General features: G+C 44.8%; 1 protein-coding gene across 1 annotated transcript in view; it reads right to left on the minus strand.

Annotated features, from left to right (window-relative positions):
• STAB1 (stabilin 1) overlaps positions 1-18,438 on the minus strand; it is a 113,452-nt gene extending 95,014 nt beyond the window's left edge. The window contains exons 1-2 of the mRNA XM_069967134.1: positions 18,290-18,438; positions 3,028-3,164 (exon numbers count right to left, since the gene is read on the minus strand). Coding sequence (XP_069823235.1) covers positions 3,028-3,164; positions 18,290-18,358 — 206 coding nt within the window. The 5' untranslated portion in view covers positions 18,359-18,438. The remainder of the gene's footprint in view (positions 1-3,027; positions 3,165-18,289) is intronic.
• Positions 18,439-20,002: the final 1,564 nt, after the last annotated feature.

Here is a 20,002-nt window from a genome sequence, read left to right on the forward strand (position 1 = left end):
TTTATCTACCCTGGACGGGTACACAAGCGAGTTTTACAAACTCCTTTAGGACCAGGTTTCGGATACTTTAGCAGATCTCTTTAACGGTGCTCTCGGAAATGGTGGCTCGTCAGGTCAGATCAGGGCTCGTATAGACCCATTTTATTCATAAATAAATAAAATACTCCCTAAGATCATGGCTGATTGGCTCTCCACCATTCTGCCCTCTTTTACATCCCAAGAACAGGTAGGATTTATTAAGGGTAGATCAGAAGTGACCAACTTCCAAAGGGTGACTGTCATCCTGGATCACCTCCAACACAGATCCCTCTCCTGGGAACTCCTTGCTCTGCTTACCTTAGATGCTGAAAAAACATTGGATAATGTTAAATGGGCGTGGTTAAGATCTGTGCTGGATGCGATGGGCATCATGGAAGCCTTCTGTAACCTTATTAATCCTATATACATTGCCCCTAAGGCTAGAACTTACTTACAGGGCTTTCTATTCCCTATACTGCATCTACATAAAGGGACACAACAGGGCTGCCCACTATCACTGCTCCTGTTCGCTATCACCTTGGAATCCCTCGCTCAATACTTAACTTCACCAGCTGTCTTTCAATGTATACAAGTAAGCGCTCAAACAGTCAGCGCGGCCTTGTTTGCTGATGACATCATTCTGTTCATCAAAAACCCTCTTGCTGACCTTCCGTCCATATTTGCTGCTCTGAAAGACTTTGGGGAATACTCAGGATACAAGATAAATGTATCCAAATCGGAAGTTCTCCCGTTACGTAAGCCTAATCCTATGTATCTTGCTGACCTGGAAGACTTGGGGGTGCCAAAACAATGGGCAAACATTACATATCTAGGTATAAAAGTTAGAACCCCCCCAGTCTGTTTATGCTCTCAATTATTCCCCTCTAATATCCTGGACACAAACAGAACTTCATCAATGGCATAAGCTTTTCCTTTAGTTTTTAGGCTGATGTCACTTAGTCAAGATGTTACGTTTCCCCAAGCTACTTTACCCTCTTCAAACAATTCCTCTTCTACTCAAACATTCGGATATTAACACTCACTAAATTTATTTGGGCTTGGAAAAAAGCATAGATTGCCCTGATAAAAATGAGGCCCCCAAAAGACGCACAGGGTATGCTGTGCTTGGGTATAATATAGCTTGCTTGCTCCGACACCTCCATTTCCAGGTCCATGTCCATGTCCATTTGGACATGCTATGATGTTAGTACTTTCGGGTCATCAGTCTATGATGGCTAGTGCACTTCAGTACTAGGAGCATATAAGGCCCTCTTTCATAAAGACAATCAGGACCAATACAAACTTTTACCTCCAATTTTCCACTCAATCCTTATTTTAGCCAAGTTGCGCATTCTGCGGGAATGGCTTTCTCCTCATCCTCCATCCTTGCACCAGCTAATAGCAGGGTATTTTTTAAGACAGAGTAGAAGTTCTCAAGCAAAAAGACAAAACATTTCTTTAAGAAATGGAGGAGGTTTATTGGGAAATATCTCACTTCCTCTGAACTAGTCTATGATATAGGGCCTTTCACCCTTAAAGGAGAATCCTACGTTAGGCCCCCTGAAAATTCAAAAATCCAAGCCTACTATACTTACCCAAGTCCCATAGGGATACCTCCCTTCCAGCTATAGAACATGGATATGTGTGCTAACAAATACAATTTTATTACTTTATAAGTTCGTCCCTTTTCAAAGGCGGATACCCAGATAAAGATTTTGGTTGGTTGGTTGGGGACCTGTTTACTTTCACTGAAATAGTGTACACCTGATGCCAATCTCTGCTATAATGAACACTGCAACTCTGGTTATATGGCTGGTATTCTGAGAGATGTGTTATGTACTACTCTTGTTATTACAAGATTCTGTACTTTGTACACTTGTCTACATATAGACCTGTATCTTAAAGGAAAATCTGCAGGCAGGCGGGGGTGGGTATGACTATAAATAACAAGTTAACTCACCTGTCCCCCATGCCTCCTACCACTGCAGCTGGGGTCCTGCAGCTCTACTAGCTGCAACGTCCTGACCCCGGCTGAGTGATTGTCCGCTCAGCCAATCAGTGACTGACTGAATCAGGCACTGACTGACTTAGGCTCCCTGCCCCTAGTGTGACAAAACCCTTCCCTTCTGTGATGCGGCTCCATTGATTCTAATGGGGCTGCGTCAGAGAGGGGAGGGCATAACGTCATACTGGGGACGGGTGGCCTGCCTTCAGTGCTTCAGGCCAGGCTGGTGCCTGGGAATAGACCGGAGCCATGCGCAGAAACCGGGCCGCAGTTAAAAAAAAAAAGGACTGCGCCACTGGCATCCCTCTATTGATGTATAAATCTTAAAGAGATGTACCTGATGGTACACTCACTTTAAAGTGTCACTGTAATTTCAAAAAGCTTTTGACATGTCAGACATTTGATCGGTCCGGTTCAGAGAGAACGAGTGTGGAAAGGACGGCACTGCAGCATAGTCCCCTCCCTGCTGTGCTGTTTCCTCACTCTGTGTCCATAGACTTCCATAGGAGCCCGACTCACGTGACACGTTTAACGCAGTCTTCTCTCTGCCCATTCTACCGATCGGTACGGGTTTAAGCACTCAGACCTGGACCGATCAAAACTTTTGTAGAAGAAAATCCTAGGACTTCACCAAGTAAAGTATTGCTAATTTATTCTGTGCAAAACATCATAGGGTACAGGAGGACGCGTTTCGGCATATAGCCATCATCAACTGATCAACTCGTCCTCCTGTACCTTATGATGTTTTGCACAGAATAAATTAGCAATAATTTACTTGGTGAAGTGCCGGGATTTTCTTCTACACTACGTCTGGGACGCCATCCCACCACGAGCACTACCACCACAGCAGTGCCGTCTCCACCACTACTCTGATCAAAACTTTTGACATGTCAAAAGTTTTTTGAAACAACAGTGACACTTTTATGTATTTTTTTTTATTAGTGCTCTTCAACCTGTGGTTCTCCAGTTGCAAAACTCATCATGATAGCTACAACCATTCCTACCTGCATCCAGCAATTCCTATTCCAGATGTTTTTTTCACAGAACCTCTAGGACAGGGGTACTTGATAGACGCGGCACATGACATGCATTCTGAGTCAATCTTTAAAATTACTCTCTCATCACAACGTTTGGTTTTGGCCTGTAATAAGAAGTATGTAAAGGTACATTTAAAAAAGGAGCCGGACTTCTGGACCACCCTGCATAGCAATCTCTCAAAGACATCTATCTAAAAAGAGTATTTTCAGCAACAGTAACAAAATGTTCACATCAAAAGCACACGGATATACTGTAAATACTGGGGAGGGAAGCTCATGCTTTGGATCCTAACCCCTTCAAGACCAAGCCCTGATGCACAGATGTCCGGGTCAAATTAATGTAATGTTCCTCCCTGCCTTCTAAGAGCCATAGGGCTTTTATTTTTTCACCTACAGGGCTGGTTGGGGTGTCATTTTTTGCGCCATGATCTCTAGTTTTTATTAATATTATATTGGTGTAACAGAAAAATTTTGATTGCTTTTTATTAACGGTTTACACCGTTCACCCTGCAGGAACAATAATGTTATATTTTAATAGATCGGACAATTCTGCACGCTACGATATGTAATATGTTTATTTATTTTTTAATAGTTTTATTTTTATAGTGGGCAAAGGGGTATTTTAAACTTTTATTGGGAAGGGGGTTTATAAGGGTTTTTTAATACTTTTTAAAACTTTTTTTATTACACTTTTTATTACTGTAAAACATGCAATGAATAGATTGCATGTACTGATCTATGCTATGCCATAGCATAGCATAGATCACTGTTATCGGTGATCTATCTATCGAGCTTTCACTGCAGCGGTCCCGTACACATCAGTAACCCTGTCAGTACTGGAACGTATATGTACATTCCTACAGCACGGGGTATGTGCAGTAGGAATGTATGTCTACATTTTACTGACAGGAAGGGGTAAACATGTCCCTTCCAAAATTTTGGACATTTCTATTTCTAAGAATATACTTCAGAGAGAACTGAACATATGGGAGAGAAAACTGGATGCAGTGACCAGCTTTAAAGGGGTACTTTGGAGAAAAAAAAAGTTTTTAAGATCAACAGGTGTCAGAAAGTTATTGAGACTTGTAAATTACTTCTATTAAAAAAAACAAAAAACTCAAGTCTTCCAGTACTCATCAGCTGCTGTCTGTCCTGAAGGAAGTGGAGTTTTCCCTCCAGTCTGACTCTCTGCTGCCACCTCTGTCCATGTCAGGAACTGTCCAGAGCAGTAGCAAATCCCCATAGAAAACCTCTCCTGCTTGCCAGACTAGAAAGAATACCACTTCCTGCAGAACATACAGCTGCTGATAAGTACTGGAAGACTTGAGATTTGAAAGAAAAAAAAGGGTGAGCTACCCCTTTAATTTAGGCCTCACTTGTTTTTTTTAGCACATCCAACAGACAGTGCCAGTTTTAGACCAAGTGTGATCTATGTAGACTGTTCCTTACAGCTTCCAGGGCTTAGATGATCTGCTGCTAAGTGCGTGACACCAGATACCAGGACACCTTAGGAGGTTCATGTCTGAATAGGTCCCAGCTGTTTTGGCAACACAAAGGAAAGCCTACACTAGAATATGTTTTGCCAGAGCATTCAGTGACAGTGTTTGTGAGACTTGTGAGGCTACACAAAGATTTCTCGTCACACAACCAGAAACCACCATGCTATACTGCACGATTGCGTGACTGAGGGATCACAGCCACTTTTTGGTTCCCATACATGTTCATGTTTACATAAAAAAAAAAAATAGCAGTAAGACCCTATGCACACGTCAAAACTGAAGAGAATAAAAAAGCCATACTTACCTGCCGCATGGCTGCAGAGGTGCTCTCCTCCTGCTTTTTCATGCTATCCTGCACTGGGAGCGCACAAGTGACAATACTCGTACACCGCAACACTCAAAGGAGCATTTTCTTGTTGCTGAAGGCATAATGTTGCCTCCGTACTTAATTAATGGGTCCAGGAGCCAAAGGCTCCTCACTCTGTCAAACACAGAGCTTCATTTAACTGTATCAACTCCAGATTAGGAGCGCATACAGTTAAAGGGCCAGACACACCACCTGTCTGCACTTGCGGGTTGCGGACACTGGCCCGGGCTGGCTACCAGCTCATCCAGAACTGGAATTCTGGATGCTGCCAAAGCCTTTTTAAAATCCTGAATAGTGTCCGTGCCTAATAGAACTCTACAGGTCCGGAAAACTATCTGGATTTCCTGATAAGAAATCCAAATAGATTTTTTCGGACGTGTGCATTGGGCCAAACATATACTGACTGGCAGGCTTGGCCAGGACCTTCAGGCAGCAGGTCAATACCTAGATCGGCATCATGATGTAGAAGGACAGCTCCTGCCGCCCACTCCAATCCTCTCCATTCAATCACTTTTCCACTATAGCGATGCGCCGTGGGGGGGCCGATGATTTTAGGTCTGGTCCTAAATAAACGATCAGCCGATGACACGATCATCCGCTGATCGTTTTCTCTATTCCACCGAGCAATAATCGGCCGAATCGGCTAATTATCGCTCCCGTGGAATAGGCCCCTAAGGCTATGTGGAAAACATGGATAGACAGACAACCTTAGAGCTTTATCCAACTTCAGTAGCCCCAGCTAATCAGATGCCGAACGCTCGGGCATGCTCGAGGTTTGCTCATCTCTAGTTGAAACAATGTAGCCACTAAATGTGTAGGAGCCCTGACGACATAGGCCACATGATCTGTGACAGATCCCTGGAGCAGTGATTTCCTATGGCCATTTAACTCATCTCTGCTCATTTGCATAATGAGAGCGCAGAGCAGCAGCATCAGGAGCGGGACCGGCAGGAGGGGGTAAGTATGGGGGCTCCACCTGCTCTCCCAGGGAGACAGGTTACCTTAAAGCCTTCCAATACTTATCAACTGCTGTATGTGCTGCATGAAGTGGTGTATTCTTTCCAATCTCCCACAGTGGTCTCCGCTGCCACCTATGTTCCTCACAGGAACTGTCCAGAGTAGTAAAAAGCCTGCAGAGGTTTTCAATGGGGATCTGCTACTGCTCTGGACAGTTCCTGTAAGAGACAAATGTGGCAGCGAGAACACCGTGGGAGACTATATAACTTTCTGACACAAGTTTATTTGAAAGAAACATTTTTTTGCCGGAGTACCCCTTTAACTAGTAAAATCTACAGTAAATCTACAGCGTATCTGTCCCATGTGAACATACCTGAAAAAAAATGCTATAATAGAGGAAGACTATATTTAAGGATGGTTGCATTTTCTAGCTTATCCAGTTTTCAGACCTTTGACATCCACTTCCTTTTTGGATATCCTGTCTAATGTCACTGTTGATTCAGAGGATGACATACTCAGCAACACTCCTGGGTACAATTTATAGGTGTCACCAGAGATGATCTGAAGAAAAAAGATCTTTACTAACCAAGCTTGCAAAGCTTTTTCAGAGACAAGCTTTTTACACACGTATGGTTAACGCTATGCTGTGCTAAAAAGTCCCCACTTTTAGGGCCCTACAACACGGGGCGATTATCGTGCGAAAAATTGTTATATCGTTCAAATTTAAACGATAATTGTTCTGTGTAATTGCAGGCAACTATCAAAAAAACGTTCGTAGGTCGTTGATCGTTGATTTAGATCTGAGCCTAAAATTATCGTTAGCTAATCGTTCATTATAATCCACATTAATTCGCTCAAGTTCTGAATTTTTTCACTAATTGTTCTGTGTAATTGCACATTGCCCATTGTTCTGCTGGGATCAGAAGGAATAAACGATCATAGTAACGATCGCAATTACGATCATAGTATCGATCGTAACTAACGACCATCGTTCTGTGTCATATGGTGAACGATTTCAGGTTAATGATAAACAATCTCGTTTATGATCGTTTATCGTTAATTGTTAAAAATCGCTCCGTGTAATAGGACCCTTAGGCTAAAAATCTGTGGGAAAGGTGGATCAGACATGTTGGCAGTGTACTGTGCCATTTTTTTCTATAATTAGTGTAATATCTCCTGTGGAGTTGAGAGTCTATTATATATGTCATTCTTAAAATGTACATTTGTTTTGTTTACCGCTCTATAGACAGATGCTGGGAAAGGCCCCTCCCGCTCTGTTACTGTATTGGAATGTGTTGTTTTAGACTGTTTGCTATAATCCAAGGTCTCGGCTTGGGACTATTTGCCAATAGATAACAGCTGGGAAGGATGGGGGGGCCAGTACAATGACTTCTTATGTAGAATGTGGGAACACACCTGCATCGTCCTCCCCCTCCTCCTCCTTATTCCTCCTCCTACATTTTGAAACTTTCTTGTTAAGATATTAACTAAGGGTTGTTCCCATAATAAACAGAATCAGCTTGAACACTGGCATGGTATCATGTGTCTTGGCTGATGCTCGCGGCAGACTGCAGCTGCCACACTTTACCAATTTGGCAAGGCCCAGGTATAGCTGAGAGACTTTTATTCTAAGTCTCACCCTAACACTCCTATACAAAATCTTGGAACCAAAGTTAGTATGAAGCACTGTATAGGACATAGTAACTACAGGGCTGCACTGTAACTAAGCTTCTGAAGTCAAGCCAGGAGATGCAGACGTAAAGCCACTGTCATGTGACCGAGAACTCTACGGCTTTCTACATAAATCCTGGCCACTGTACAATCTTAGCTACAAACAACTAGCAACTAAAGCCGCTATTCCACGGGCCGACAACGAGGAGCAAACGAGCACTATTAGCACTTGTTTGCTCCTCGTTCCCTGCTCGCTGCCGCCGCTATTCCACGTGGCAGCAATGAGCGGGTGAGTCTGGGGAGGGCCGGGGGAGCTGCAGGGGTGCTGCCCAGGTAATCCAGGTAATCGTCCGGGCACGCCACAGGTATATTGTCAGGATACCATCAAAAGGGTATTCTGACGTGCACAGTAGCCGTAAGGTTTAATAGACCAGACATGGACTAATTGTAACTACGCATAAAACATCACACTAGGGGGAGGCGGCCAATTTAAAGGGGTAGTTGAGCAAAAAAGTGTTTTCCCCCCCAAACCAACTGGTGCCAGAGACATCAGAGATTTGTAATTTACTTCTGTTAAAAATTCTCAAGTCTTCCAGTATTTATCAGCTGCTGTATGTCCTGAACAAGTGATGTATTCTTTCTAGTCTGGCACAGTGCTCTCTGCTGCCACCTCTGTCCGTGACAGGAACTGTCCAGAGCAGTAGCAAATCCTCAGACAACCTCTCCTGCTCTCAAGACTCAATACATGCAGCCAGTGGCGTAGCCACCGTGGTCGCGGGGGTCGCCGCCGCGACCGGGCCCCCCGATCAATCACTCTTGTGACCGCAAGCATTGTTTTGCTTGCGGTCACAAGAGACTGGCTCCGTCTTTCCCACGGCTGCTGCGCGGCTGCCGGGGGTGTCGCGTCTTACCCCCGGCAGCGCGCGCATCCCAGAACTCCCTGCGCGCCTTGGGCCCTGACTTCCGGTTTCCGGCGCGCAGGGAGCTCTGGGATGCGCGCGCTGCCGGGGATAAGACGCGACACCCCCGGCAGCCGCGCAGCAGCCGGGGACAGACCGAAGGCGAAGGAGTGAGGATCAACGTGGGAGCGCGATGTCAGGTAAGTTAAGTTTTGTTTTTTTATCAGCCTGTACGGGTGGGGGGAAAGGAGGGGGGCATCTATGAGGGTGGGGGGAAAGGAGGGGGGCATCTATGAGGGTGGGGGGAAAGGAGGGGGGCATCTATGAGGGTGGGGGGAAAGGAGGGGGGCATCTATGAGGGTGGGGGGAAAGAGGCGGGGCATCTATGAGGGTGGGGGGAAAGAGGGGGCCATCTATGAGGGTGGGGGGAAAGGAGGGGGGCATCTATGAGGGTGGGGGGAAGGAGGGGGGCATCTATGAGGGTGGGGGGAAGAGGGGGCATTTATGAGGGTGGGGGAAAGAGGGGGGCCATCTATGAGGGTGGGGGGAAGGAGGGGGCCATCTATGAGGGTGGGGGGGAAAGAGGGGCCATCTATGAGGGTGGGGGGGAAAGAGGGGCCATCTATGAGGGTGGGGGGAAAGGGGACCATCTATAAGGGAGGGAGGAAGGGGACCATCTATAAAGGGGGGGAAAGGGGACCATCTATAAAGGGGGGGAAAGGGGACCATCTATAAGGGAGGGGGGGGAAAGGGGACCATCTATAAGGGAGGGGGGGAAAGGGGACCATCTATAAGGGAGGGGGGGGGGGGAAGGGGACCATCTATAAAGGAGGGGGGAAAAGGGGACCATCTATAAGGGAGGGGGGAAAGGGGACCATCTATAAGGGAGGGGGGGGGGGAGGGGACCATCTATAAGGGAGGGTGGGGGGAGAGGGGGCCATCTATAAGGAAGGGGGTAGAGGGGGCCATCTATTTGGGGGGGGCAACATAGGGGGAGAGGGAATACACAGAGGGGGGCATATATTATTAGGGGGTCACATAGAGTCAGGGCTACCCACTAAATGAGGGTGTAAAGGGGACAGTACAGATGTGCAGTGTGTAGAGAGATGGAGATGGTGTCAGTGTGAGGAGCCTAATATGTCTGTCTGGCAGATTCTGTGGATTCGTGGCTCGGAGAAGTTCTCATAACGGCCCAGGACGGATGGAGAAGAAGATGAAAAGGGAAGAACTCCGATCAGAGAAGACGTCCCCCTGTGAGTCACCTGATATATCTGCACTGTAATGTATATGGTGTATAGAGCCTGTGTAGAGCTGGGTACCTCTATATGACTGGATGAGGTGATTTAGTATACTGGATTTGGTCAGTAACAATATGGTGGTGATGGTAGTGGTTGTGGTGTGGCGGTAATGTTTCCTCCCTATATACTGGTATTACTGGTAATATTGGTCTCAGTATACAGGATTTAGTCGGTAACAGTATGGCGGTAATAGGTAATATCTGTCTTGGTGTGTGTGTATATATATATATATATATATATATATATATATATATATATATATATATATACACAGTGGTACCTTGGTTTAAGAGTAACTTTGTTTAAGAGCGTTTTGGTTTAAGAGCTCAGTTTTTCAAAATTGTGACTTGGTTTAAGAGCATTGCTTTGGTTTAAGAACTTCCTGTATTGGGTGGGAGCGCGAGTGGATAAGGGGCATGGCCTGCGTAGCGGGGTCTACAGCACTGTACTCTAAACACCTTCCAAATCATAGCAGATCCCCTTCAGGCTGGGGCTTACATCAGGGGACAGGACTGTGTGTGGGGGGGTAATCTCTCCATAGCTGTAACCCCTCTCTCCCCGGGCAGAGAGTGCTGCATGTATGTGCCCACATCTGCCCTGCTCATTCCTTCCTGCTCCCTGCTGTCTCTGTCAGCCCTTGTGTTTCCCATCCTCTCCATTACTGTACAGTACAGAATAATAAATATATTTGGGGTGTGGAACCAATTGTCTGCATTTACATGATTTCTTATAGGAAAATTTGCTTTGGTTTAAGAGTGGATTTGGATTACAAGCACGGTCCTGGAACGAATTATACTCATAATCCAAGGCACCACTGTGTGTGTGTATATATATATATATATATATATATATATATATATATACACATATATATACACACACACACACACTCACAACAGCATCACTTGGTCGTGAAAGGAGGGGGGAGGGGGGGGGGCCCAAGTTGGCCTCTCGCACCAGGGCCCAGGAGACATTAGCTACGCCCCTGCATGCAGCAGTTAATAAGTACTGGAAGAGTTGAGGTTTTTCTAATAGAAGTAAATTACAAATATATATATAACGTTCTGACACCAGTTGATTTATGGTGCGTTCACACCTACAGGATCTGCAGCTGATTTTCTGCAGCAGATTTCATTTAAATAACTGAACACATCATCAAATCTGCTGCAGATCCTGTAGGTGTGAACGCACCCTTAAAGGTTTTTTTTTTGTGAACTACCCCTTTAAGATTTTGTTAGTGGCCTCACCTGTTCTGTTTTAGAATGCCAAACATTTTTGTTAAAGGGGGTATCCAGGATTACAAAAAAAAAACTACTTTCTTGCAAAACAGCACCACAGCAGAGATAATGTATTAAGCTTATTCAATCATAAGCCGTCGGACAGTTATTGCTCAGTGTAATAGGGCCCTAAGAAAAGAAATTTAGGGAATGCTAGAAGCCTGCCTAAAGAGATGAATCTTTAGGGCACACTTAAAACTGTGCGTGTTGGGAACAAGTCTAAGGCCGTATCCCCAAGTTCCGTGCACAGTTTATAGTTACAGCTGATGTGTTACAAAACAGGGCTTGGAGGTCCTGATATCATCATGAAAGATGATGCCGGGAGCTCAGAAACTGTTTAAATCTTTGCACTGCTGTACTGACACACTGTATCCATGTTTACCAGACAGTCCTTGGGCAGCATCAACACATTCTCAAATGCCGATTGTTAGGGATTGTGAAAACCTGAATTTTCGGCACGCTTGCTCATCTCTAACGAGAAGCTTCGTCAAAGCTTTAGGTCAAGCTCACACAATGCAATTTGGTGCAATTTTTAAAAGTTAGGAGATGCCACAGAGAGAAAGGGCGCTATTACATGGGACGATTACCGTGCGAAAAATCGTTATATTGTTCGAATTTAAACAATAATCATTCTGTGTAATTGCAGGCAACGATCGGAAAATCAATAGTCTGTCGTTGATCATTGATTTAGAACTGAACCTAAAATTATCGCCAATCGTTCGCTGTAATTCCGCTTTCGTTCGCTCAAGTTCTGTATTTTTCCACTAATCGTTCAGTGTAATTGCACATTGTTCATTGTTTTGCTGGGATCAGAAGGAATAAACGATCATAGTAACGATCGCAATAACGATCGTATTTAAAGACCATTGTTCTGTGTTATATGGTGAACACTTTCAGGTTAATGATAAACAATCTTGTTTGCGATCGTTTATCATTAGTCGTTAAAATTCGCTCCGTGTAATAGGACCCTAAAAGTGCCTAATTGTATTTACTTGTGGCAGAGTAGTTGCAGATTATGTTTTTATTTGATGCCTCTGCTTTGAATCAAATCCAAGGTTTATCTAAATGTGCCACTGTCGTATTTTTTTTTTTTTTTGCAGAAATCAATAGTCCAGGCGATTTTAAGAAACTTTGTAATTGGGTTTTTTAGGCATATATGCCATTATCTGCATTCAAAAAGACTTTTCCCAGGTCCCCCCTCCCTCCTCTCTCTCATCCACTGCTCATTATCAGGAAATCTTGACTCTCTAACACAGTCGGGCCCTGTCTGTTCTATGGACAGGGGAAGGGGAGGAGGGAGATTAGTAGGAAGCAGAGAACAAAGGATTAAACAGAGGGAGTTGTATGAAAGCTGGCATTCAGAGGTCAGAAAGGTCAGTGCTGACTTCAGAGGAGAAAGCCCAGTGATGTAGCTGTAAATTAACTCTTTGTTGTCCTGTTTTGGTGCCTCATCTCCCTCCACCCCTCCCCTCTCCATAGAGAACAATGAAGACAGGGGGGAGAGCTTCAAACTGCTTTCTCATGATAAAAATGCATTTTTCGGCTAATTAACCCAATTACAACGTTTCTTAAAATCTCCTATACTATTGATTTCTGCAAAAAAAAAAAAAAAAATAAAAAAATAATATTAATAATTAAACGACAGCGACACTTTAAAGCCTAAGGAAAAGGCCACTCTTTTCGAAATCCAGTGTTCCATGCAACAACATGCAAATTAGAGGATAAAGATCCTTCCCAGGCGCTGGGAAAAGCTGGATCCAGTGTTGGGAAACTTTTCCCAGTTTCCCAGGACGGGATCCATCTTTTCCCAGCACCTAGGGAGGAGAGGCACAGAATGGAGCAGACTTCAAAGCCCACAGCCTGATCAGCGGAATGCCGATAGGAACAAACCCTTTGATTGGCTCCTACCGTAAATTTGCTCATCTCTAGATATAATGTAATATTGCACCACTGCAGTTTCCCTTCCATCAGAAGGCTGTAAACCAGTGGCGGAACTACCACCGTAGCGGCAGTAGCTGCTGCTACGGGGCACGCCTCATCAAGGGGCCCGGCAGTGCGGACTGCTTGTGTGATGTCCCCTGGTTAGCTGTTCAGGACGTTTGTCCTGACACTAGCTAACCAGAGGAAAACAGTCTTTGTAGAAATGCAGGGCAAACACACTCACCAGCAGGGGGTGGCATCACAAAGTACCGGGGGAGAGAGAGACTGGCCTGCCAGCTGCTGCACGGAGCATCCTGTGAGGTATGATGACCTCTGACCCCTCTGTGGTTTTTATTTCTACAGGAGCTGTGACATCAAGGACTACAACTCCCAATGTAGTCTGTCTGCTGTCTGTGCCCCCCTCCCCCCAAAGACACAAACAGAAAGAAATCAGCCCTGTGACTGCAGCTCTTGTAGGACTAAAAAACTCATTATTATGCTTAGTAGTGCCAGGCTGGCCGGATATATATATATATATATATATATATATATACTTCAAATATATATATATATATATATATATATATATATATATATATATATACGCGCAGTTCCAGGCTGCATGTATATGTGTGTGTGTATATATATTAGTGCCAGACTGGATTTTTATATACAGTTACAGTATGGAATTATCAGGTCAGGTCTGGTAACTTTATCCAGTCACAGTATGGTGGTATTGGTCAGGTCTGGTAACGTTATCCAGTCACAGTATGGCAGTATTGGTTAGGTTTGGTGTTTAGTGTTTGGTGTTTAGTGTTATCCAGTCACAGTATGGGGGCAGTGGCGTAGCGACCGCGGTCGCAGCGGTCGCCACCGCGACCGGGCCGCTACCAAGGGGGGGCCCGCGAGGCCCCCCCTTACCACTGCACTGCCCGCCTCCCACTCCCTCTTGTGACCGCAAGCAATGTTTTGCTTGCGATCACAAGAGGCAGGGGCCCCCGGCTGTCTTGCGGCTCCCCAGGGAGCTCTGTGTGCGCCGGGGGGAACTACTTCCAGCGCAGGGAGCATCGCGTTGGAAAAAAACAGGTCCCGCGAAGCTCCGCCCCCTCCGCGCTAAGCCCCGTCGCGGGAAGCCCGCCAGAGCATGTGACCTGCGGGCTACAGAAATCATTCAGGTGAGTATAGATTTTTTTTGTTTTTAAGGGGATGATGAGGGGTGGTGTAGTGGTATGATGATGGAACAAGAGGATGATGGGGGGTGTAGTGGTATGATGATGGAACAAGAGGATGATGAGGATGTAGTGGTATGATGATGGAACAAGAGGATGATGAGGGGTGTAGTGGTATGATGATGGAACAAGAGGATGATGAGGGGTGTAGTGGTATGAGGATGAAGGAACAAGAGGATGATGAGGATGTAGTGGTATCATGATGATGGGGGGTGTAGTGGTATGATGATGAAGGAACAAGAGGATTATGAAGGAACAAGAGGATGATGAGGGGTGTAGTGGTATGATGATGAAGGAACAAGAGGATGATGGGGGGTGTAGTGGTATGATGATGAAAGGGCAGGAGGATGAAGGGGTAGTAGTATTATGGTGAAGGTGGTTGTAGTATGATGATGGAGGGGCAGGAGGAGAGGACAACATGGGGGGCATCTGTAATGGGGATAAAATGGGGGGCCATCTATATGGTTGATAACATGGGGGCAATCTATATGGGGGATAACATGGGGGGCATCTATAATAGGGACAACACAGGGGGCCATCTAAAAGGGGGAAACATTGGGGGGCCATCTATAAGGTGGACTACACGTGGGGGTGTATATAATAGGGGGATATGTACTATAAGGGCGATCACACAGAGTCAGGGCTACCCACTAAATGAGGGTGTAAAGGGGACAGTACAGATGTGCAGTGTGTAGAGAGATGAGGATGGTGAGGAGCGAGGAGTCTAATATGTCTGTCTGGCAGATTCTGTGGATTCGTGGTTCGGAGAAGTTCTCATGATGGCCCAGGGCAGATGGAGAAGATGAAAAGGGAAGAACTCCGATCAGAGAAGACGTCCCCTGTGAGTCACCTGATATAACTGCACTGTAATGTATATTGTGTATAGAGCCTGTGTAGAGTGCGTCCACCTCTATATGACTGTATGAAGTGATATTGGTCTATGTACAGAGGATTTTATTCAGTAGCAGCGGCGGTGTTAGTCAGTATGTGGTAGTGTTAATCAGTAGCAGCGGTGGTGTTAGTCAGTATGTGGTGGTATTAGTCAATAGCAGCGGTGGTGTTAGTCAGTATGTGGTGTTATTAGTCAGTATGTGGTAAGGGGGGGGGGCCCAATTGACCTCTTGCACCAGGGCCCAAGAGACATTAGCTACGCCCCTGTATGGGGGTATTGGTCAGGTCTGGTATGGCAGTGTTATCCAGTCACAGTATTGGGGTATTGGTCAGGTCTGGTATGGCGGTATTATCCAGTCACAGTATGGCGGTATCAGTTCTGGTATGGGGGTGTTAAACAGTCACAGTAAGGTGGTATTGGTCAGGTCTGGTGTGGTGGTGTTATCCAGTCGCAGTATGGTGGTATTGGTCAAGTCTGGTATGGCGGTGTTATCCAGTCACAGACTATGGTGGTATTGGTCAGTTGTGTTATGTTGGTGTTATACAGTCACAATATGGCGGTATTGTTCAGGTCTGGTATGGCTGTGTGCTTTAAATGAGCAATCTCTGAAGCTGTTGCCTACCAATCTTGTGACTAGAATCACTACAGACAATATGCAGATCATTTAAAGGGAACCTGTCACCCCCCGTGCCGGGGTGACAGGTTCCCGACCACCCGCTACAGCCCCCTATACTCACCTGATCCCGCCGGGTCCCGCTTCTGGAGATGGTCGGGTCACGGAGATATCAGCTGCTGCAGCCCGACGCGCGCGCTGAGAGATGAGTCCAGCGCTCATAGAGAATGACGGAGAGTCCAGCGCTCCGTCATTCTCTATGAGGGTTGGACTCATCTCTCAGTGCGCGCTCCGGGCTGCAGCGGCTGATATCTCCGTGACCCGACCGGATCAGGTGAGTATAGGGGGCTGTAGCGGAGGGTCGGGAGCCTGTCACCCCGTCACGGAGGGTGACAGGTTCCCTTTAAGCAGTTAAAAACCATGTAGAAAAAAAATTCAGACAGTGCATGTGGCCGAAACCGAGCGTCCATTTCTTCCCTAGTAGGGGGCATTAGAAAGTTTTGTAGTTTTCTAGTCACGCCCCTGCTGTAAACAATTTATAGAGCACTGTATATGGTCTTGACATTGGAATTTACACTATAATAAGCTGATCAAAAACAGTCTGAGTTGTTGTAATAGCAGTAATGCGGAATGTACGTCTCTTCTGAGGTCACTTGTGCAGCTTCTCAGCGATTCGGTTTATTACTGATATCATTATCTGTCCTTACAATGCTGTATTGTGTGTAAATGGGCAAGTTACTGGCTCAATGATTGGAAACAGAGGGTGGTTATTAACGGCACATACTCTGATTGGGACACTGTTTGTAGTGGGGTACCCTAGGGGGCAGTACTGGACCCTACTTTACATATTATTAGCCTTGTAGGGGGATTGCACATTGCATCAATTTTACAGACAAGTCTAAACTGTAAAATAAGAATAAGGAGAACAGTTGTATGTTACACAAGAATCTGAATTAAGGCAATGATTTTTGTCAGGGAGGAACAATGGTTGCCTATAATCAGCCCATGTAAAAGGGTCAGCGAACAGTCAATGAACCAGAAAAAGGTCAATCGTCAGATGATCGCATCTTTTCTGCAGACATTAAAATCATCAATAGTCAGCCGCATGTAGACGAGAATGTGGCTGAGTATGATGGAATGAAAGGGCCTCAAGAACAATCCAGTGATCAATTGTGTGGCTCAGCCTGCACAATAATTGAGGCACGTAAAGGCTCAGTAAACGAGTGCTGATTATAACGATTGGGCCTTGCTTGTCTGTTGTAAGAGGAGCCCTCAGTTGGAGGCTTGGTAAAAGAAGTGGCAAGTGAGGTTTGACAGTGATACATGTAAGATTATGCAATTATAAAGGGAAATTTATGCCACGATTACTTATGGGACATTTCTGGGTAAAGCTGGCATAGAGAAATATTAGTTGAAAATAAATTTAGCTGTAAGGCTACGTAGTATGAGACCGGCCCTTCTCGGGACCCAGCCGGTCTCAGAAAAGATCATCCCGGCTGGTACTGCAGTACCGGCCAGATGATCTCTAGCGCCGCTGAGTTCTGATGCGAGCGCTTCCGCATCAGAACTCCCCACTGCACACTATGGGGCGTGCGGCCGCAGCTACTCACTCCATAGTGTGCACTGACAGGGTTTTCTGCGGCCACAGAAAACTGACATGTCAATCCCGGACGGAGTGTATACAATGTGTATACACTCCCGTCCGGGATTCCCTCAGCCTGCTGCACAACGAAAGTTCCGTACCAATCACAGCCATTGTACTGTGATTAGTACGGAACTTACGTTGTGTGAACATGGCCTAACACTGTAAGAAAAGGGGATCAAAAGGGACACAGATGAACATGGCAAGAACATAATCCTATCACATTACAGTTACTAGGCAGCACATGGAATATAGTGTACAGATCTGGGAATCAATTTATAAGAAGTATAATGCTTGGACATGCTGGGTCCTCCATTGCTCTGGTAAAGTCCTGAGGAGCAGACTTGCTTATTTTAACCCCTAATTGTATTTTCTAAAATCAGACAAACCGATGTGCCATCCTCCTTATATTAGTTGGGTAGGAGTCTGCGAAGTTATCCTTCGCATTGCCATCTGTAACAGCTTGGCTATTAAAAGTTATAGAGCTGTGATGTATGGAACATTGTAAAGAATGAAAAGGGCATAGCTTCTTCGAACAGGGTTCTGAGAGCTGGACCCCCATCAATCTCATATTGATGGATTATAATGAGGATAGGCTATAAGTGTTTAGCTCATTAAATGTGTCTTGGTTCTCCTATCTGGTTACATGTCTGCACTGCTTCCTTAGTGATCCTGCATTGTGAGCCACTCACCTGATGTGTCATCCCTGTGCACACAGACCTGCAAACAGAGATGGAGGCGGAAACCTGAAGGGCAGTGGTGAGGATACAATGAGGAATCCTATGGGTAAGTACACTGAAAAGTTTATCTAACATCTTTCTGCCTTAAACCAGGGTTTCTGGAAACCAGATAGTGTATTGATGCTACATATGCACATCATTGCTCAGGCTGGTATTTATATAAAAGAGTGATTCCCAATGAATGAAATGCAACAGAAATCCGATCATATACAAAGACAAACTTACCGAAGTTTGTGGTGATACCATTCCTATAGAGGCCATGAAAAGGACAAAGACAAATCCAAAGAGGAGCATTCTGAGAGCCGTCGGTAGTACCTCATCAGCCACGACAGGTATAAGCCTTGGGAATGAACTCTTACAAGTAGATGAGATGCTATGTGGACATTGCAGCATGACATAGACTAGGTACAGTAATCCGTATCTGCTCAACCAATAAACGCAAAACTCAACCTCCTCATTTCCTTTGCACTAACAGGGAGAGAACAGAAACAACTCCGGAACTTCCTTTTTCCTATCAGTTCAAAACACATGCAAGGAAACCTAAATCTCCTTAGTAAAAACTGCACCTAGTGAAAATGATGAGAAAGCATGAAAGAGAATGACTCGTGGTCTGATGGAGGAGTCTGGACGCCTGGCTATATATATGTATACACATTGTTCTAAGCGTAACACATCATAAAAGAACTAATAAACTAAAACACACACATGAATATGTGGTATTCTTATCTATATACATCGATAAAAATATTACTGTACTAATAAAATCATTATTGGTTAAAAAAAGTTATTCGATTTTATCATTTAAAATCAGAAATCTAAAACCTATTATTATTTCTGGTCATAAGGCATCTGTAATAAAAGTACACGGTTATGATCTAGTGATATTAGGTCAAAATTAGGACTAAAATAATAAAAAATTGTGAGTCACATAAATAAACATATTACCATTACATGAACAATTTCTAAGCAACAAGTTCAATGTGCCGTGCAGTAGATGAGGCAATAGATTATCTTAATCTAAATCAGGGATGGGGAACCTTCGGCCCTCAAGCTGTTGCCAAACTACAATTCCCATCAGGCCTGGGCAGCCAAAGCTAAAGCTTTGGCTGCCCAGGCCTGATGGGAATTGTAGTTTGGCAACAGCTTGAGGGCCGAAGGTTCCCCATCCCTGATCTAAATGAACAAAGCTCTAATATATTTTATATACAGACCTACAAAGTAAAAAGTTTACTGTAAAAGTCCAGCGTATACAAGGTGACAACGCAGAAAAAAAGAAGCTGTTATAGTACCAGAAGTTCTTATCTTTATTGGGCATTGTCACTACAAATAACTTTTGTCATGTCATCAGACATGTTAAAGTTATTGATCACAGCGGGTTTCACTGCTGAGACCCACTGTTATCAGGAGGTATAGCCATGGAGATATCCGATCCCTAGCTGATCACTCGTTCTATCAATTTTCACTTATAGACTTGCATTTAAAAATATTGACGGCGTGCAGTGTCGGCCAGGGAGTGGATTGCGCGCTGCCAAGATCTCTCCCCAGCTATATCTTCTGATCAGAGTGGGTCTCAGCAGTCCAGCTGTGATCAATAACTTTTGACATATCTGATGACACATAAAAAGTTTTTTTTAGTGACAGGTACTCTTTAACCTGAATCTGCAGCCAGATGGAAGTATAGACAATTACTCATGAGTAATCTTCAAACGCCCATGAGTTTATTTTCTATATGTAGTATTAAATTTGCGATATGTATATCAAATTCTTTAAATATTAAAATGTCACAGAAACATATTAATAGTTTTGATCAGTTGGAGTCTGGGTGTTCAGATCCCCACTGATCTATAGATATAGCTGGGAGAGGCATATGTGTGAGCGCTTCTCTCCCTGGCTGCACTAGATGTGCCCTATAAAATTATAATGGTGCTTGTCTAGTGC

Source organism: Dendropsophus ebraccatus, chromosome 4 (genome assembly GCF_027789765.1).
Source record: "Dendropsophus ebraccatus isolate aDenEbr1 chromosome 4, aDenEbr1.pat, whole genome shotgun sequence".
Lineage (NCBI taxonomy): Eukaryota > Metazoa > Chordata > Amphibia > Anura > Hylidae > Dendropsophus > Dendropsophus ebraccatus.